General features: G+C 42.4%; 2 protein-coding genes across 2 annotated transcripts in view; one reads left to right on the forward strand and one right to left on the reverse strand.

Annotated features, from left to right (window-relative positions):
• The window catches only part of LOC138973693 (uncharacterized), a 36,771-nt gene extending 26,551 nt beyond the window's left edge, over positions 1 to 10,220 (reverse strand). The window contains exons 1-2 of the mRNA XM_070346423.1: positions 10,026 to 10,220; positions 19 to 150 (exon numbers count right to left, since the gene is read on the reverse strand). Of these exons, the coding sequence (XP_070202524.1) occupies positions 19 to 150; positions 10,026 to 10,098 (205 nt within the window). The 5' untranslated portion in view covers positions 10,099 to 10,220. The remainder of the gene's footprint in view (positions 1 to 18; positions 151 to 10,025) is intronic.
• A 663-nt stretch (positions 10,221 to 10,883) lies between these two features.
• LOC138974689 (uncharacterized) lies at positions 10,884 to 16,994 on the forward strand. The gene is made up of 5 exons (XM_070347409.1): positions 10,884 to 10,926; positions 11,038 to 11,106; positions 13,376 to 13,638; positions 14,676 to 14,835; positions 15,608 to 16,994. Exons 1-5 carry the CDS (start codon positions 10,884 to 10,886, stop codon positions 15,838 to 15,840), a joined length of 768 nt encoding a protein of 255 aa, XP_070203510.1. The 3' UTR covers positions 15,841 to 16,994.
• The last annotated feature ends 89 nt before the right edge of the window (positions 16,995 to 17,083 follow it).

Consider the following 17,083-nt stretch of genomic DNA (forward strand, 5'->3'; position numbering starts at 1 on the left):
TTAAATGGCAAAACTGACCTGGTCCTTCATTTTGTTTGACGAAGATGAGCAGTCTATGTGCAGGTATGTTAACCTTGTCATTGACGTAGAAGCTTACACAACCTGTATCTCCTTCAGGTACTGGAGGGCAGTTAGAATGTGTGAACAGTTCTAAACAAAAAATACAAACACGTATTTAGTATTGTGTTCTATCGCTTGGTACCTCATGTCGACAAGGTGAATACAATCATATCATGACGTCACTTGAGGCTCTGCCGAGAAGTGAGGTCATTATATTCATTCACCCTGTTGAGATGATAAACCATGTGGTTTCATGGATAAATAGGAAGTGTTACGTGTATATATCTTGACCCATCAAAGGAAGTTTTCGCTTCGAAATGTCTTCACACCGTAAAGATAATCTAAAACGACAGTAGTATTGCCATCATAAGGCTGGTACTATCCATTGTTTGTTGTCTGCAAGATTTCTGACTTTGGCGGTTGAGCTTGGCACGTACAGAGTGTAGAACCGCCTGTTATATCTTTTGGTTAGATAGATCGCACACAGTCCATGCATCCAAGGATACAAATAGATTTGATGGGAGTTCGTCCAGGTTTATTGTAGCCTGCAGCCATGTTGGAGTACACAATACAAACGTGTCACGTGGTACTGTGACGTCATGTAATTATGCATACATGTACATACATAGGCCTATATGTTACATCCCCCTTTTCCAGTTAACAAATAAATTTGTCGCACATACAACTTGAACTCACAACTTAAAACTCACACACTTTCAATCATTCACAAACAATGTAAATAAAGTCCCAGGTAGTAATTCCAATAAACTTCACTTGGAATGTCCATGGATTTTTCAAATAAAATAAATGTTCATTGATGTCCTTGGAAAGTCACATTATCAGTCTCTTCATGTTCTGATTGTCCATTCACCTTTTACGGTGTGACCGACACGGCGGTTCCCCCTTTCCCAGATAGCATGATTAAGTTTGCTGCTGGCACGTGCCCACACAGCCCCTGCCCTGCTTATCTGTTATCACATTCCTGGCCCCGCTGGGGCTTCAGCCTTCTTTGTTCCACTGGCTGGCAGCAGAAAATGAGTCAATTTCCCACGGTTTAATTGCCTTCCTGCCACTGCCTGGCAGCAGAACCAGATTTTTTTTATCTAGTTTATTTCTTGAAGAGCCCTGTCTGGAGCACTTTCCATGTGGTTTCGTCTTAAAGACTTTTTGTCTTGTATTAGTTTCTGATCATCAGAGTACATGTACGCTGTGTGTTTCATTTGTGTGGCATTGTGTTGTGACAGACAAATTTTTCACCCACTGTTCAGCAGAAAAGAAAGGATTGAATCATAGTATTATTACAAGTGACATCACACTCAGTTATTTTGTGCAGCAGTGTGACCTAATATTTCCAGTTTTCTTCTTTGTCTTCATGTGACAGTGTATGTTTGGTATGCAGTGTGTTTTATAATGGAGCATACTGAAACTGAACATCTAATTTGTGTTAATGCATTGTGTAGACTGTGTGGGGAACGCTCTGCAAGAACAAAAAAAGATCGACATTGTAATGTGAAACTGTGTGTGGACTATGCGGACAAACTGAAAAACTTTTTTAACATTGATGTATCTTCTGATATTAGTGCAAAACATTCGACCACGTTTTGTCAGAAGTGCTATTCAAAGCAATTAAACCGTACCCCCTCAAACACAACAGCTGATCGTGTTAAGGAACAAGCTCAAGCCATTAGTAACATTTGGTGTTAGTATGATTCCAGCCGACCCTGGTTTGCTGGTGTCAGTATAATGTGAACAGCCTTCTTTAAATCTACCCCAAGATACATGGAAGTAAATCTAGCTATAACAACAACAACAACTGCCGTGTGCTGACATTTTGGAATACTGTTTTCCTACTTGGATACCTGTAAGTGGGCTCAAGAAAAGATACCTCACACACACAAGGTAAAAATCTTTTAAGTGTCAGCATGAACATCTGTTAACATTAACCTTGCAGATTTGTTTTTAATTTGTTCTGTCTTCAAAAGTGGACCGTGGCGCGATCTGTAGCCACTCAAATACATGTCATTAATTACATTGTGCCGTGTGTACTGTTCTCTGTCTGTCTTCTTTCAGCAGGCTACAGCAGTGGCACACCTACAGCATAGTGGTCATATTTAGTATCGTTTGAAAGTTTATGGTCTTGACTACAAGGCTATGTGTAAATAACACACATGCTGACATCGTAATTCAAGAGAACTAACAAGATAGAAGTGTTTTCAAAACACACAGCTTACTCGCAAGGCAGAGATAGCAGTGCGTAGCTGCCGAGAGGTTGAGCTAGGCCGCACTCTGGCCTGCTAGTAGAAGGGAGCTTTTCTCTTAGCCTTCTACTGCTGAGATGGCTTGTGTGGGTGATGCTATCGCGCGGTTGTACAGTCACTACTGTGTAGCCAGCGCTGAACCGGGGGATGGGTGATTAATTACCGCTGGCGGCCTGGCACTGAGGAAGAGGTGATAAAGGGGTCAGATTCCGGCTGTGTCTGTGAACTAAACCTAATAGCAGAAACTGCCGTGCCGATTGTCCTAAAACTTGAAGATTATAACACTCATAACATTTTACACAAAATCAATTAACATTGTCCTTTGCATTCACACACATGTACATGATTTCACACATAATCTCCCATTTTCACAGGTATCCTCACAATTCTACCACTCCTGGTAGCTACGGGTGCTTTCGGAGTTTCCGCATGCATGTGGCTTGGTGCTTGTGTGGGTGTGTTGCTTGTCTGAGCTTTGCTTTTGATTGATGAGTGACTTGATTGCTTTTCGCACTGTGAGCTACTGTTTCTATCATCATTGTGATTAGTCATAGCTTGAGTTGTTTGGTTTTGTATGCCAGGAGTCTGTGACAGTGGTTTTTGCTTGCCAGGAGTCTGAGGCACTGAATTTTGCTTGTCAGGAGTCTGAGGCATAGATTTTTGCTTGCCAGTAGTTTGTGGCACTGAGTTTTGATTACCAGGAATCTGTGGCACTGAATCATTTCTCTCTGGCTGAGCAGTGTTTTTGATTGGTGTGTTTTCACTGTCTGATTTTGTGCTGACTTTGAGTAGGTCTCGCCTATTTCTCCTGTAGGTGCCAGAGTCAGTCTGTACAAGATATGATCTTGGTGTGTCTGTATGTTTTACAACTGTGGCTGGGCGCCACTTCCCTTTGTCACTGATGTACACCTTGTCATCTTTGTGTTGTGTTGGGAGTGACTTTGCTGTTTTATCATACTGTTGCTTTTGTCTGCTCTGTCTTTGAGTGTTTTCTTCACTTTGCGCGAGCCCTTGGTTTTTAGTCTGTCTGTGTTGATGTCCAGTCTTGTTCTCATTTTTCTGTTCATGAGAATCTCTGCTGGAGATGGGAGTGTGCTACTGATAGGTGTGGTTCTGTAGTTTAGAAGCGCTAAGTAGACATCCTCCCCACTATCCTTTGCTTTTTGAAAGAGCTTCTTCAAAGTTTGTACCATCCTTTCAGCTAATCCATTTGACTGAGGGTAAGTAGGGCTTGATGTTGTGTGTTTGAATTCCCATTTGCGTGCAAATTCTGCAAATTTCTCACTCGAGTATTGTGGTCCGTTGTCTGATACCACTTCTTCAGGAATTCCCTGTCTGGCAAATATGGATTTCATGTGTTTTATCACTGTTTTGCTCTTTGTGTCAGGAAAGAGTGCGTATTCAACAAACTTTGAGTGATAGTAAGCTATCAGCAAGTAGTCACGGTCATTCCATGCGAACAAATCAGTCCCTACTTTTTTCCATGGTCTGTCTGGAATTTCATGACTGATCATTGGTTCTTTTTGCTGTTTGTTTCTGTGTTTGGCACACACTCAGCATGAGCTGACTATGTCTTCTATTTGTGATGACATCCCAGGCCAAAAGAAAATGACTCTTGCTCTGTTTTTGCACTTTTTCATACCCAGGTGTCCTTCATGTATTCTACCCAGCATTTCTTTTCTCATAGATTTTGGAATGAGAATTTTGTCTGCTTTGAAAATGATGCCATCGATCACACTTAGTTCTTCATTGTATTGGAAATACTGTCTGATCTCAGCGTCAACTTGGTATTTGTCTGCTGGAAAACCTTTCAGAATTTGCTCTTTCAGCTTTTTCAATTCTGGGTCTTTGTCTGTTTCTTCTCTCATTTCCTGCTTTCTGTTGTCTGCTACAGGTAAACTATTCATGAATGTGGCCACATGGATTTTCACCATTTCTTCATTTTCTGACCCTACCTGTGTGTCTGTTTTAACTGACGCTCTTGACAGTGTGTCTGCAACATACATTTCTTTGCCTGGTTTGTATGTGATGTTCAGATCATAGCGCTGTAGCCTCAACATGAGTCTTTGAATCCTAGGCGGACATTTGTTCAGTGGCTTTTTCCAGATGTTCTCGATTGGTTTGTGGTCTGTTTCAACCTCACACTGCTTTCCATAGATATATTGATGGAATTTTTCACAAGCGAACACTATGGCCAACGTTTCTTTTTCGATTTGTGCATAGTTTTGTTCTGCTTGAGTGAGTGCTCGAGACGCGTAGGCTACAGGTCTGTCATCCTGCATGAGTGCACAGCCTAACCCTACTGATGATGAATCAGCTGTGATTTTCACCGGTTTGTCTGTGCTGTAGTGAGCAAGTATGGGTGCTTTAGTCAGCTGCTTTTTGACTGCTTTGAATGCTTGCTCTTGTTCATGATTCCACTGCCAGCACACTTCTTTCTTGAGCAAAGTGCGCAGTGGTGCTGTGAGCTCAGCCATATTTGAGACAAACTTTCCCAGATAATTGACCATTCCCAAAAACCTCTGGAGGTCTGCCTTTGACTGTGGTGACGGCATGTTTTGTATGGCTGCTATTTTGTCTGGATCTGGTTTAATGCCGTCTTTGCCTATGATGTGGCCAATGTATTTGATCTCTGTCTGTGCAAACTCACACTTCTTTCTTTTGAGTGTCAAGTTGCGGTCATTTGCCCTTCTAAGTGCTGCATTCAGCGCTTCATCATGTTCTGTTTGGTTGCGACCCCAGATCAGAATGTCGTCGACCCAGTTGTCGACTCTTGGTATGTCACTGAACATGGCTTTGATGGTTTTGTGAAAAACCTCACTGGAACATGCCAGACCCATGGGTAGTCTTTTGAAAACGTACCGTCCGAAAGGTGTTTGCATACAGCACAGTTTTGAACTTTCTGCATCTAAAGGTATCTGTCAGAAACCATTCTGTGCATCCAGTTTGGTGAACAGTTCTGCACCTTCTAGCTGTGCTGTGACCTCATCAACTGTGGGCATCGCAAAGTGCTCACGCTTGATTGCCTTGTTAAGGTCTTTTGGGTCCATGCATACCCTTAACGTTTTGTCAGGTTTTTCCACCACCACCATGCTACTGACCCAATCTGTAGGTCCTTCTTGTGGCTCAATGACCCCTAATTTTTCCATTCGGTCCACCTCTTCTTTAATTCTCTCTCTGAGAGCGAATGGAACCTTTCTGGGTGGCTGAATGACAGGTTTGACTGATTCGTCAACAACTATGTGGTATTCCGTGCCCAAATTTCCCAGCTCCCCAAAGATAGTGGGAAAATCTTTGTCAACCGTGTCTGCGTCTACGCTGCAGATCTGTATGAGTCTCAGTAGTCTTGATGATGCAAGACCTATCAGCGCTGGTTGATTTGTGTCTACCACATAGAACTTTAACTCTTCACCCATCACATTCAGTGTACATGTGCCTTTAACACTGAGATTACCCCCTGTGAAACTGGTCAATCTAGTTTTGGTTTTGTTCAGAGAGGGCTTGTTGTGAAGACTGTTGTATGTGTGCAGTGGGAGCACATTTCCCTGTGCACCAGTGTCAACTTTGAACTTGACTGTGATGTTTTCTACATCTACTGTGACGAACAACTGATTGTCCTCTACACTGGTCAAATATTCCACTGCGTCAACATAAACATCATCATTTTCTGTGTCTGAACTGATTTCTAGTGCATCAACAAATATTTCTTGCTCTTCTGTCTCAGTGTCCTGTCTTTGCACTATGTGTATGTTGCTTTCTGACTCTGATTCTGACTCTGAGCTTGTGTATGAATCTGTGTCATCTTCATGCATGACATGTACATTTTTCTTACTGCTCCTACAGCAGGCTGCAAAGTGATTGAGCTTAGAACATTTCAAACATTTCATGCCATACGCTGGGCATTTCCCTTTGTCATGCTTTCTAGCACATCTGGTGCACACTACTCTGTCATTGCTAGAAGTAGTACTACTCTGAGTAGTTTTCTTGTCTTTGTATTTCTGAGAGTGAGAATGATGCTTTGACTTTTTGATCTTGTGTACCTTTTGGTCCTCTGTTTTGGTCATGATGTGTGCTTTGGCTCTTGAACTTTCATGCGCCCTACATGTGTCAACACACTGCTGCAAAGTTAGGCCTTTCACTTCAAGCAATTTCTGTCTGACATCATCATCCTTCACCCCTACGACTATCCTATCACGGATCATTCTGTCTTCTTGGTTTTCAAAATTGCATGTTTTTGCAAGTTGTCTGAGGGCAGCAATGTATGTGTCAATGCTTTCTGCTGTTTCTTGGACCCTATTGTTGAACACATAAGCCTCATACACTTCATTTGTCTCACCAACAAAGAAATCATCAAACTTTTTGATAACAGTGTCAATGTCATTCTTTCTTTCAGTGTTAGTGAATGAGAAACCATCAAACAGTTCATTGGCTTCTTCGCCGATACAAGTCATGAAAACAGCACACCTGTACTCCTTTGTCTCGTCCGACAATCTTGTTGCTACTTCGTAGTTGGTCCATGCTCTCTTGAAGCGTTTCCATTTGGTCTGCATACCACTGGACGACAGCACAAGCTTGGAAGGTGGAGGAATACTGGATGAAAATCTGTGTGGTCTCCTCTCAGTACCACCAGCACGGTTGTGCTCCGCCGCCGGCTGTGCTTCGCCTTCGTGGTCGGACATTTTGTTTCACGTGTTCCACGAGTTATTTCCCTTGGTCCGCTGCCGGTACTTTTTCGGGAAAGTTCTTTTTCGCGCCCACTACAGTTGCGTTTTGACGGCAAACTGAAGCGTAGCTGAACCTCGTAGGCATCCAAAAGTGACTCCAACCCCCAGTTCTGACACCATGTTATATCTTTTGGTTAGATAGATCGCACACAGTCCATGCATCCAAGGATACAAATAGATTTGATGGGAGTTCGTCCAGGTTTATTGTAGCCTGCAGCCATGTTGGAGTACACAATACAAACGTGTCACGTGGTACTGTGACGTCATGTAATTATGCATACATGTACACACATAGGCCTATATGTTACACCGCCCACTGACGGGCACAAATGCCCAATCCCCTGTTATTCTGCTCCCCTTCTTTGTTTCTTCTGTCCAATTATTGTTCAACATTGCAACGGCATCCCAGAAGCCTGTTCTAGTTGTATCCATATACGGGTTTATCTGTTATACTCTTCACCTACCTGCTCGGCGTAATGATTCAAACACGTTTTGAACAGAAAAAGTCGGATACAGTGTGGGTAAGAAACAAACCATGTCACGCGCACGTGGACATAAACAAAGACGCCACGCGGAAGGTGCATGCAAAGAAAAGAGACTCTGACGTCATTCGTTCTTCTTCCGTCATTTACATAACATCAGCAGATCTCTAGACGGTCCAAATGGCGCTGCATGGGATGTTGTCAGACTAGTCCAAGCCTTATCTCTTTGGCATTTAAGCTGTGAAGCATTCACTGATTTGTCTCAGTTGTGGGTCAAACAAAAAGACCAACTCATATTGTACTCACGTGTTTAACGATACGAATAACACAATACAACGTTTTGACCACTAGGGTCTTCCTCAGGCACAACAATCAGATTAAAAGAAGAAGACAGACGACAAAACAAAAAATAAGAACTACAGATTAACGATTCACGATTTACGCCTCACAAACCAAAGCAAACGGACATACAAGCAAGGGAGGCTACTCCTGCACAAACAAAATGTAAACAAACACAAAGAAGGAATGTTGCTTCTCTGTACGCTGTTATATTGTCTGTCTTCTTCTTTTTGTCAGATGTTTGTGCCTGAGGAAGACCCTTGTGGTTGAAACGTCGCACTGTGTTATTCGTATCGTCATCATTAAACATGTGAGTACAGTATGTTTAGGTCTTTGTGTTTCTCGCTCTCACGCGCAGTGACCATTGTTCTGCTTCCGTCGTGTGTGTTTGCTTCTGCACCCGCTGTCTTGACGATGGTTACGCTTTCGTGGGACAACTCAAAACATCTCGCATGTGAAAAAAAACCTCATGTGGTACGAAATGATTCGTTTACAGTTTGCTACAGAAATGAATTCCCTGTGGTTACTATATATAGGTTACACGCCGAGTCTCAGTGATTATTAAAAATAATGGTCGAAGTTAGCGGATCATGAAAAATGCGAGCTTTAGCGAGCTTTTTCATGACCGCGAACTGAGACCATTATTTTTTTATAATCACTGAGACGAGGTGTGTAACCTCTTTATTCCTCCTTTCTTCAGTTATTCAAAGAAAAGAGGAGTTTTTTTGCGAAAGTTTGATCGAATCCTATTCACTCAACCAGTCAACCTGCGCAGGCGATCGATTAATGCGCGGTTGTATAGTTCCGTGCAAATCATTCCATTCTGTTAACACTTCTTGTCAGTTTTCCTATTTTGGACTAAAATCAAGTACACAGATATGCTGTTATTCTGCTGTGGTGACAAAGGCAGATATTGTGTGTTCTGTATATGTTTTGGTATCGCTTAGGATAATGTTCTTTCGTCAAATGGGACTAGCAGACGAACTTTTGCACCCGTGTTCCAACGTTAAAAACTGTATGAAGTTCAGTTTTCTGGGGAAAATAGTGTATGAAACCGCTTTATGTTGTTTAAATTGATGAGATGTGTGCATTTGGTTGCGTGTGATCTGTTTATTAAATGAAATATTGTTGAAAACTGACCGTCGGATTGCAGTCTGTTGTCGAAGAAACTGAGTGAAAAGAAGGGGAACTACTCTTGTCGCTAGACAAAGTATGAGTTACTTGCCTTGCGGGAAATTGCTTGTGATGAACGTTTGAGCACGGAAAATCTAGATTCAGAAAACAACCGAACTCATGGATTTTATATGAAGATGCATGTGTTCAGGCCTGTAGTTGTTAATTTAAATGCGGTATGTTTGTATTGTTTGCTTCAGAGATGTATACTTCGTACGTTAGAGCGTTCGGAACTTTTCAGTCGCAAAAAGTAGTACCGAAACAGAACAACTTCTCAACCCATTGCACTATCGAGGATTCAGGCTGTTGCTGGCTCGTTATTTGTTTGGTTGCTGGGTCATTATCGAAAAATAACTACCCCTACAAGTTTACAGAGGTAAAGAAGCAGAGGGGGGAATAAATATAGGTTACACACTCCGAGTTCTGATTATCTTGCATATTTTCCCGAGGGTCGATTTGCAGGTATTACCGAGTCTATGACTTAAATCTGTGATATCATGAGTTGAGCGGCTGTGTTGTTATCTAGCAACGCAGGGTTTTACAGGACGCTACAATTATTTATAACAATTGTACAACAGTTCTACTTCATGCGAGCACTACCGAATGATAGTAATATCCAAGTAATATAGTGTTAGTATTATTTGCCCTGCAACCCCTTAAACTTGACGGAAACTTTCCCGTTTCGACCACCAACAGTATGCAAGATATCCTTGCGGACTGATCTGTTCAGAAAAGATAACTGAAATGACTCTCTTAACGTATACAGGTATTCAATACAAAAACGGTGCCACAAAATCGAGACTAGAGCATTATAGGGCATCGTTTGAATAAAGCCTCTCAATTAGAATGAAAGACGTTTCGTAACATTGTTTTGGCACAGCTAATGAATCAAGAAGTTGATGCTCACATTAGCAGCAGTCTATGTAAGTATTAAGTATTACGCACGATTAAATAGAATTCTTCAAAATTCACGTGAGAAGAGCATTTACCTTCTTTCGGTTGTTCAGCCCTGCATGTCGTCGCGACCCAGAAAAATTCCCAGATGGCCAATGCAGTCAGCATGCTGACCAATAACTAAGAAAAAACCAAACACAAAACGTATACATCTTTGTTGCTAATCGCATTTCTAATTTCTCTCATTTCTCCCATTATGTAAGACGTAGACTTTCTTTTGTGTTGCATTCTCTAACCCCCACTCTCTGTCTCTCTGTGTCTCTGTTTCTCTCTGTGTCTCTCTGTCTCTCTCTCTCTCTCTCTCTCTCTCTCTCTCTCTCTCTGTCTCTCTCTCATATGTCTCTCTCTCTCTCATATGTCTCTCTCTCTCTCTCATATGTATCTCTCTCTCTCTCTCTCTCTTTTACTCTCTCTCTCTCTCTCTCTCTCTCTCTCTCTCTCTCTCTCTCTCTCTCTCTCTCTCTCTCTCTCTCTCTCTCTCTCTCTCTCTATACACACACATATATATATATATACAGAATTCAAGAAACTCTTTTTCCTCTACACCACTCCACACAATGAAAAAAAAAAAAAAAAAGTTTGGACTTTTTATTGTGTTGTTTATATATATATATATAGTATACTTACAGGGGGTATAAGTCCCCCATCGGGAGCCCGGACCCCCCCTTTTTATACCATTTTGAGCATACGGCCACCGGAGATCGGGGGACCTAAGGTAAATACGAATTTGAAAGCGGGAGAAGGGAGAAGGGAGGTAATCATTGCGTTACTATAAGCAAGACATCATAAAGTGTACTGTCTCCCTTTACTAGGATTAAAAATATCTGCCGTTTGAGATTTAATTTAAATTGAAGTTTGTAGTCAATATGTACATTATGTAAAAAAGGGAATTTATGGACCCCACACCTTTTTATTCCAAATCTCAAAAACAATTGAGTTATATTTAAAAAAAAATCAGGGTTAAGCTTCTTAACCTACAATCTAAAGAACTAATCCAAAACAAATCTGTTTGAGTCCTCATTCGGTGCAAGATTAAAAATTTCTAAGATATACGGCTTGATTTTGCTGTGACCCTGCAACCGGGAAAATGGCGTCCAACTGATTCAGATGTATGCGGTAAGTCATTTTTGCTTTCTTTGATTTGTTCTTTATCTAACTTATTTATCAAGTATTATTTCTTTCTTGTACTACTATTTGACTTGTTGTCAATTGTGTGCTTTGCTGGGAAGAATGGTAATAACATAACATAGGGTTACAAAGATTTACTTGAAGTTACAGCAAGTACTGAGTAGCGAACTTGCATGCGCACGTGTTTCCAGAAATCGGGAACTCGACTCGAAACTTTTGAACATATTAAACCATTTTTCTGACACTAGTGCATATATTTTGTTGACAAATAGTATCATTTAGTAATTCTACATCGAAACATGTGCTTGGTATTTCGGATAACAGACTCGTCTGAGGTGTCAGCTTTTGAGTGGAGAAATTGAAACTCGCTGCGAGATCGCGAGCTCTTCCGTCGTTTCGAACTTTTGCACTTTGTGGCTGGTTTTTCTGTGACATCATGTATGGACTTCGAGATTTTAATATAGATCTATATATATTTATTAACAACAACAGAACGTTAAACAGCTTGTTGTTACTTTTTAAGGAAACGAAGAAGAAATAAAAACGTAAATAAAACTTATATAGTTATACTGTGAGTGTGACTGTCAGAAGCGAAACTGACTGAAATCAACATCGGGTCGTGTCCGAACAGATTTTCTTAAAAAAAGAAAACAGAGAAGTTTGAGTTGCTGACGACCGTTTCCTCAAGCAAACTGCTTCGATTTCATGTTTGACATTGTCGATGGTGTCCACCAGTTCTGGTGCATGTTTTAATGCAAAAAAGAGTTAGTTTCTGAGCAAGCATTTCTTTACAGCAGTCCCTGCAATGATGAAGGCCCTCCGAGAAAGAGAGTGAAAAATCGGCCACCGTTCTCAGCATCGCGTATCTGTGTGTAACCTTTTTCATTGACAAGATACTCTTGTTTCCCTGCAGCCTTGACCAGTGAGTCGGTTACCTAATCTGTGATTGTGAACCCTTCAGTTGTGTTGCTTTGTCAAAAGTTAGACACAGTCAACTAGTTTTGCTCTGAGTGAACAGTGCAGCTGGCCTCAATTAGCCGGTGACACCTCTCTGGCCACAGCACCAAATAGTACATGGCTGGGGGGAGAGAGAGAGAGGGGGGGGGGGGGGTAGCTGGCTAAACTCAGTGGGGTGTCTGGTGTCACTGAAGTCAGCAGGAAGAGCATTGGAGAGAAATAGAGAGGTGTACTTGGAATAAAGGCCGTGAAAGGTGAATGCTCGCCCTAATAGGCTTGAGGTTTGCTGACCGATGTGAATGCGTGATATATTGTGTAAAAAATTCCATCTCACACGGCAGAAATTAATATGTAAATCGCCGTGAGCTCTTGTGAGAAACGGCGATTAATAAATGTCCATTATTATTATTATTACTCTTCCAAACAATTTCCAAGGATCAGTTGTCAGGGCTTAGGGTAGTCAGTGAGGGAGAGTGAGAGCGGTTTGTGTACAGTCCGACAGAAGAGTGAAAAGTCACTGCCACAAGATCGGCATGCAGTCAATAAAGCCAGACAAGAAGAATGATTATGACATGCGGCTCTATCTGCTGGTTTTTTTTATTCAAACTGGTTTTCAACGCTTATTCTCACAAAGCATCTGCACACCTGCCTCTGCCTCTGTGCTGTGTTTGTGTGGCTGCTTTCGTATGATGTCAGTGCATGGTGAGTGCGTTCACTGCCTTGTCACCACTTCCCTACCTTTTTCAGAATGTTTTCTTGGAGTTGGATAATTCTTTGAATTTGCGATTTTCCAACATCAAGACTTTTTGCAATCGCGATGGCAGTTTCTCCCTTTTTGTGTTTGTTCACAACATTCACTCGATTTTCGCGAGTTAAATATTTTCTTTTCTTTGTAGACGCCATGTCGATCTCCACTGCTCTTCTGTCCAAAGACTGTCTATTCTGACTGAATTGAACGGTGTGTGTTGGTCTCGTGAGTTTGTTTTCTCGATGATTGGTTTGTGATGTTTACTCAGCCCACCCAACCATCACACCTCTCAGCGGTTAATTAGTGCCTTTGCTTACGCAAGACGGTTATAACTGGTTATAGCGGGGTGGTCGCTACACTGGTGACAACTATATAAGGAAACACATCGGTTAAAAAAAAAAGGTCGTTGTGGCGGGGTAGTCCTCAGAGAGAGGGGTCGTTGTGAGGGGTTCCACTGTATTATTATTATTATTAGATGTATTAGCAGTGAGATTTTGTCATTTGAATTGTGCTATTTTTCCACTCTCAGTAACCATCTGTTTCTTGTTCCAGACACCCACATAGAGGATGCAGGTGACTCCAGCCCCGAGGTGGAGTTTGTTCCGCGCTACGATCGGATCGCAGGCTCTCGTGACAACTACAATGTGTTCACTTCCAACTTGCCAGGTGCTCAGAACGTGACCATTCGGCCAGCCAGTAGCGACAAAACCCCTGCTGCTACGGCGGGGGCCCGAACCGTGTCGCAGTCACAGAGAGACAGCGTTGGCGCCACTTTGCCCAGAGCCGGTGCACTGACTGTTACTGGACTCAATCAGGTGAGAGTGAAGGGAGGGGTGGGGGTGAAAGAAAAGCAGGGTCTCAGAGAGGGGCATTGTTAGCGCAACTTTGTTCCGGAGCTGGTGCAGTCGACTTGATTATGTAAGGAAGAAGTGAAGAGAGAAATGGGGGAAGTTGGGGGGGGAGGGGGGAAGGGGAGAAAGGCAGGCATGCCTACAGACAGAAAGAGAGGGTGGTGCCCCCAACAATGTATGCAATTTTTGTGAATTAGAACAAGATACAGTTTATCATTATTTGTGGCAATGTGAACATGTCCAGGTTTTTTGGACGGAATTTGAAAAATGTCTGAAAGAAAAATGTTATAACTGTGACAGACTCAGACTTACACCAACACTGGTACTATTGAACCATGAAAACCACATGAAAACAGACGCTGCGCTGGTTTTGATTATATTTTATTAATATACTGTATCGTACCTTTCAAATGCCTGAGCCACCTGATTATACTGTAGGTAGTTTTTGCTCCTCTGCGCATTACATTGTGCAGTATCACAGTATTGTGTCATGCATTATATCCGCAGGGCATTAGCAGAGACTAAAATATGTTAGTTGAAAAAAATGTCCAGTCTGTTGTTTATTTTAAGGCATGTTCATGTTCTTTTGTGATGTTGCAGCATACACAGCAGTTTATTATTAATCAAATCCTGCTGATATCATAATTGACCAACCAACAAATGTTACTGGTATAAAAAGTACCAATCAACATAATCTCACTCCGATTGTCCTGTTACATACAGCTTGTTATTAGAGCTTTGACAAATTGTTCTGTTTCGAAATTTTTGTTCAGCTCATTCCAAAAGACAGTACCAAAAGAGTACAGTGAAAACCCCCTCTAAAAATTTGAGAAAATCAGGTCTTAAAAAGGAGGGAGTCTTAAAATGGGGATAATTTTACAGAGGTTATGAACAAAAAGTCTGAAAAAACAAGGTCTTTGAAAAGGAGGGAGTCTTGAATTGGGGGTGTCTTAAAAGGGGTGGTTCCACTGTATCAATGTTGTTACGATGCTGCGTTACAGGCAGGGCGTAACGGCACCACACCGGCGCCAGAGATTGGAGCCTTCAGCGGTGTGCAGTACAGGGCTCCTGCCCCCGGCCCCACCCTTCGCTGGGAGAACCCTCACTCTGACCCCTACAGTGTGCTCAATGTCTTCTCCGGGAACCAACGATATGTCAAAGGTACGCCAGTCACAAAATCACATCAAGTTCAAAACAAGTTGAATCATCGGTTTCAGTTGTGACATGCTTGTCATCATTGTGACACACACACAAGCAGGGACTTCTTCTTCGTTCATTGGCTGAAAATCCCACGTTCACTTATGATCATGCACGTAAAAGTGCATGATCGTTTTTACCCTGCCATTCAGGCAGTCATACGCCACTTTTGGGGGAATGCAGGAGACAGTCATGTCCGGAGTCTTTTTTCTTCTCCCAGAGACTTTTGTCAGAAGTTAGCCAGTTTCCCTGATCTGCTTCGTGTGAATATGTCCCAGAATATTTTGAAGAAATCACCAATCTTCAGTTTTTTGTATTGCAAAAAAAAAAAAAAAAAGGAACGAGATAAGAAAAGCTAAATTGTCTGGCGTTCCAGTCAGTAAATGTTCACATGTGGAATTTGGGGGCCCGGTAGCTCATTTGGTAGAGCACTGGACTTGTGATCCTAGGGTCGCAGGTTGGAATCCGGGCTGGGGCGGACACAGGTCAACTTTATGTGCAGACTCAGAGACGGTGTCCATGTTCCACCCCCGTGTCACCACTGTGGCACGTAAAAGACCTCGCTCGTTCTGCCACAAGTGCAGGTGGCTGATTACACCTAAACATGCACACACCTGGGTAGCGCGACTCTGTTGCTGCTAGCTTTCCACTGGGAGGAACTGACCTGAATTTCCCAGTGATGGGACAATAAAGTAATGAAAATGGAAATGAATATTTCCACCACCTTTTGTTCCAGCCCCAGGACGCCCCGACAGACAGAGCGCCCGAGACAGGGACACTCACCCTCAGTCCAACAGCACACAGCTCAAGGATCCTAAAATGACCTCCCAGCAGGTCGTCTTTGGCCAGACGCTCGAAGGTCACCCCATGATAACCCGCACGACTTACACGCGTGTGGAAGCTACGCTGCAAGATCGTAGCCAGGCGTCACAGCCGTCTGCATCAGGCAGGGCAAGAGCCACGAGGTAAGGGGTTTGAATCTTGTTGGGGAGGAGGTATGAGAGTACAGTGGAACCCCCCTTTTAAGACCTCCAAAATTGCGAGAAAATCTGATCTTGAAAAGGAGGGAGTCTTAAAATGGAGGTAAATGTACTGAGGTCATGCAAAGAAAGTCTGAAAAAGGAGGGAGTCTTAAAATGGAGGTAAATGTACTGAGGTCATGCAAAGAAAGTCTGAAAAAGGAGGAAGTCTTAAATCGGGGGTCTTAAAAGGGGGGGGGGGGTGTCGGGGTCCACTGTAGTGGTGATGATGATAGTCTAGAGCCACTATTTCTCTCCCTCTCTCTCTCCATTTGCCTTTGTGACTGTCTTCTGTCTTTATAGTTGTCCCTCTGTGTGCATTTGTACACACATTCCTTTGCTTACCTAACTACAGAACTGTGCACTTGTTTTAGCCGTCAAGACAGCTTCTGTAATAGTGCTGACGTGTCCTCTCAATATGAGGCTTATATCGCGCGTATTCCATGGGTATAGTTCTAAGCTCAGGGATTTTTTATTTTTTTTATTTTAATTTTATGCAATTTATATCGCGCACATATTCAAGGCGCAGGGATTTATTTATGCCGTGTGAGATGGATTTTTTGAGTCACTTGAGAAAAAGTGACTCTATGTAATCGGTCAGTGTTAGTCTGTCCGGCCGGCCGGCCGGCCGTCCGTAGACACCACCTTAACGTTGGACTTTTCTCGGAAACTATCAAAGCGATCGGGCTCATATTTTGTTTAGTCGTGACCTCCAATGACCTCTACACTTTAACGATGGTTTCGTTGACCTTTGACCTTTTTCAAGGTCACAGGTCAGCGTCAAAGGAAAAATTAGACATTTTATATCTTTGACAAAGTTCATCGGATGTGATTGAAACTTTGTAGGATTATTCTTTACATCAAAGTATTTACATCTGTAGCCTTTTACGAACGTTATCAGAAAAAACAAGGGAGATAACTAGCCTTTTCTGTTCGGCAACACACAACTTAACGTTGGGCTTTTCTCGGAAACTATAAAAGTGACCGGGCTCAAATTTTATGTGAACGTGACTCATTGTGTTGTGAATAGCAATTTCTTCCTGTCCATCTGATGCCTCATATAATATTCAGAACTGCGAAAGTGACTCGATCGAGCGTTTGCTCTTCTTGGTCTAACACATGTTTTGCTTTCCTCGGTTTCATTCTGTGTTGAGTCTGCAGTTTGACAATATATAGGGGGGGGGGGGGGGGGG

The sequence above is a fragment of the Littorina saxatilis genome, linkage group LG8 (assembly GCF_037325665.1).
Source record: "Littorina saxatilis isolate snail1 linkage group LG8, US_GU_Lsax_2.0, whole genome shotgun sequence".
In the NCBI taxonomy this organism is placed as follows: domain Eukaryota; kingdom Metazoa; phylum Mollusca; class Gastropoda; order Littorinimorpha; family Littorinidae; genus Littorina; species Littorina saxatilis.

What these genes read in the sequence shown, in the direction of transcription:
- LOC138974689 (XM_070347409.1), top strand. Translation starts at nt 10,884, where the DNA reads ATGGACCCCACACCTTTTTATTCCAAATCTCAAAAACAATTGA. An exon ending in CTGTTACTGGACTCAATCAG is followed by an intron (nt 13,639 to 14,675) that starts GTGAGAGTGAAG and finishes GCTGCGTTACAG; the next exon opens with GCAGGGCGTAACGGCACCAC. An exon ending in GAACCAACGATATGTCAAAG is followed by an intron (nt 14,836 to 15,607) that starts GTACGCCAGTCA and finishes CTTTTGTTCCAG; the next exon opens with CCCCAGGACGCCCCGACAGA.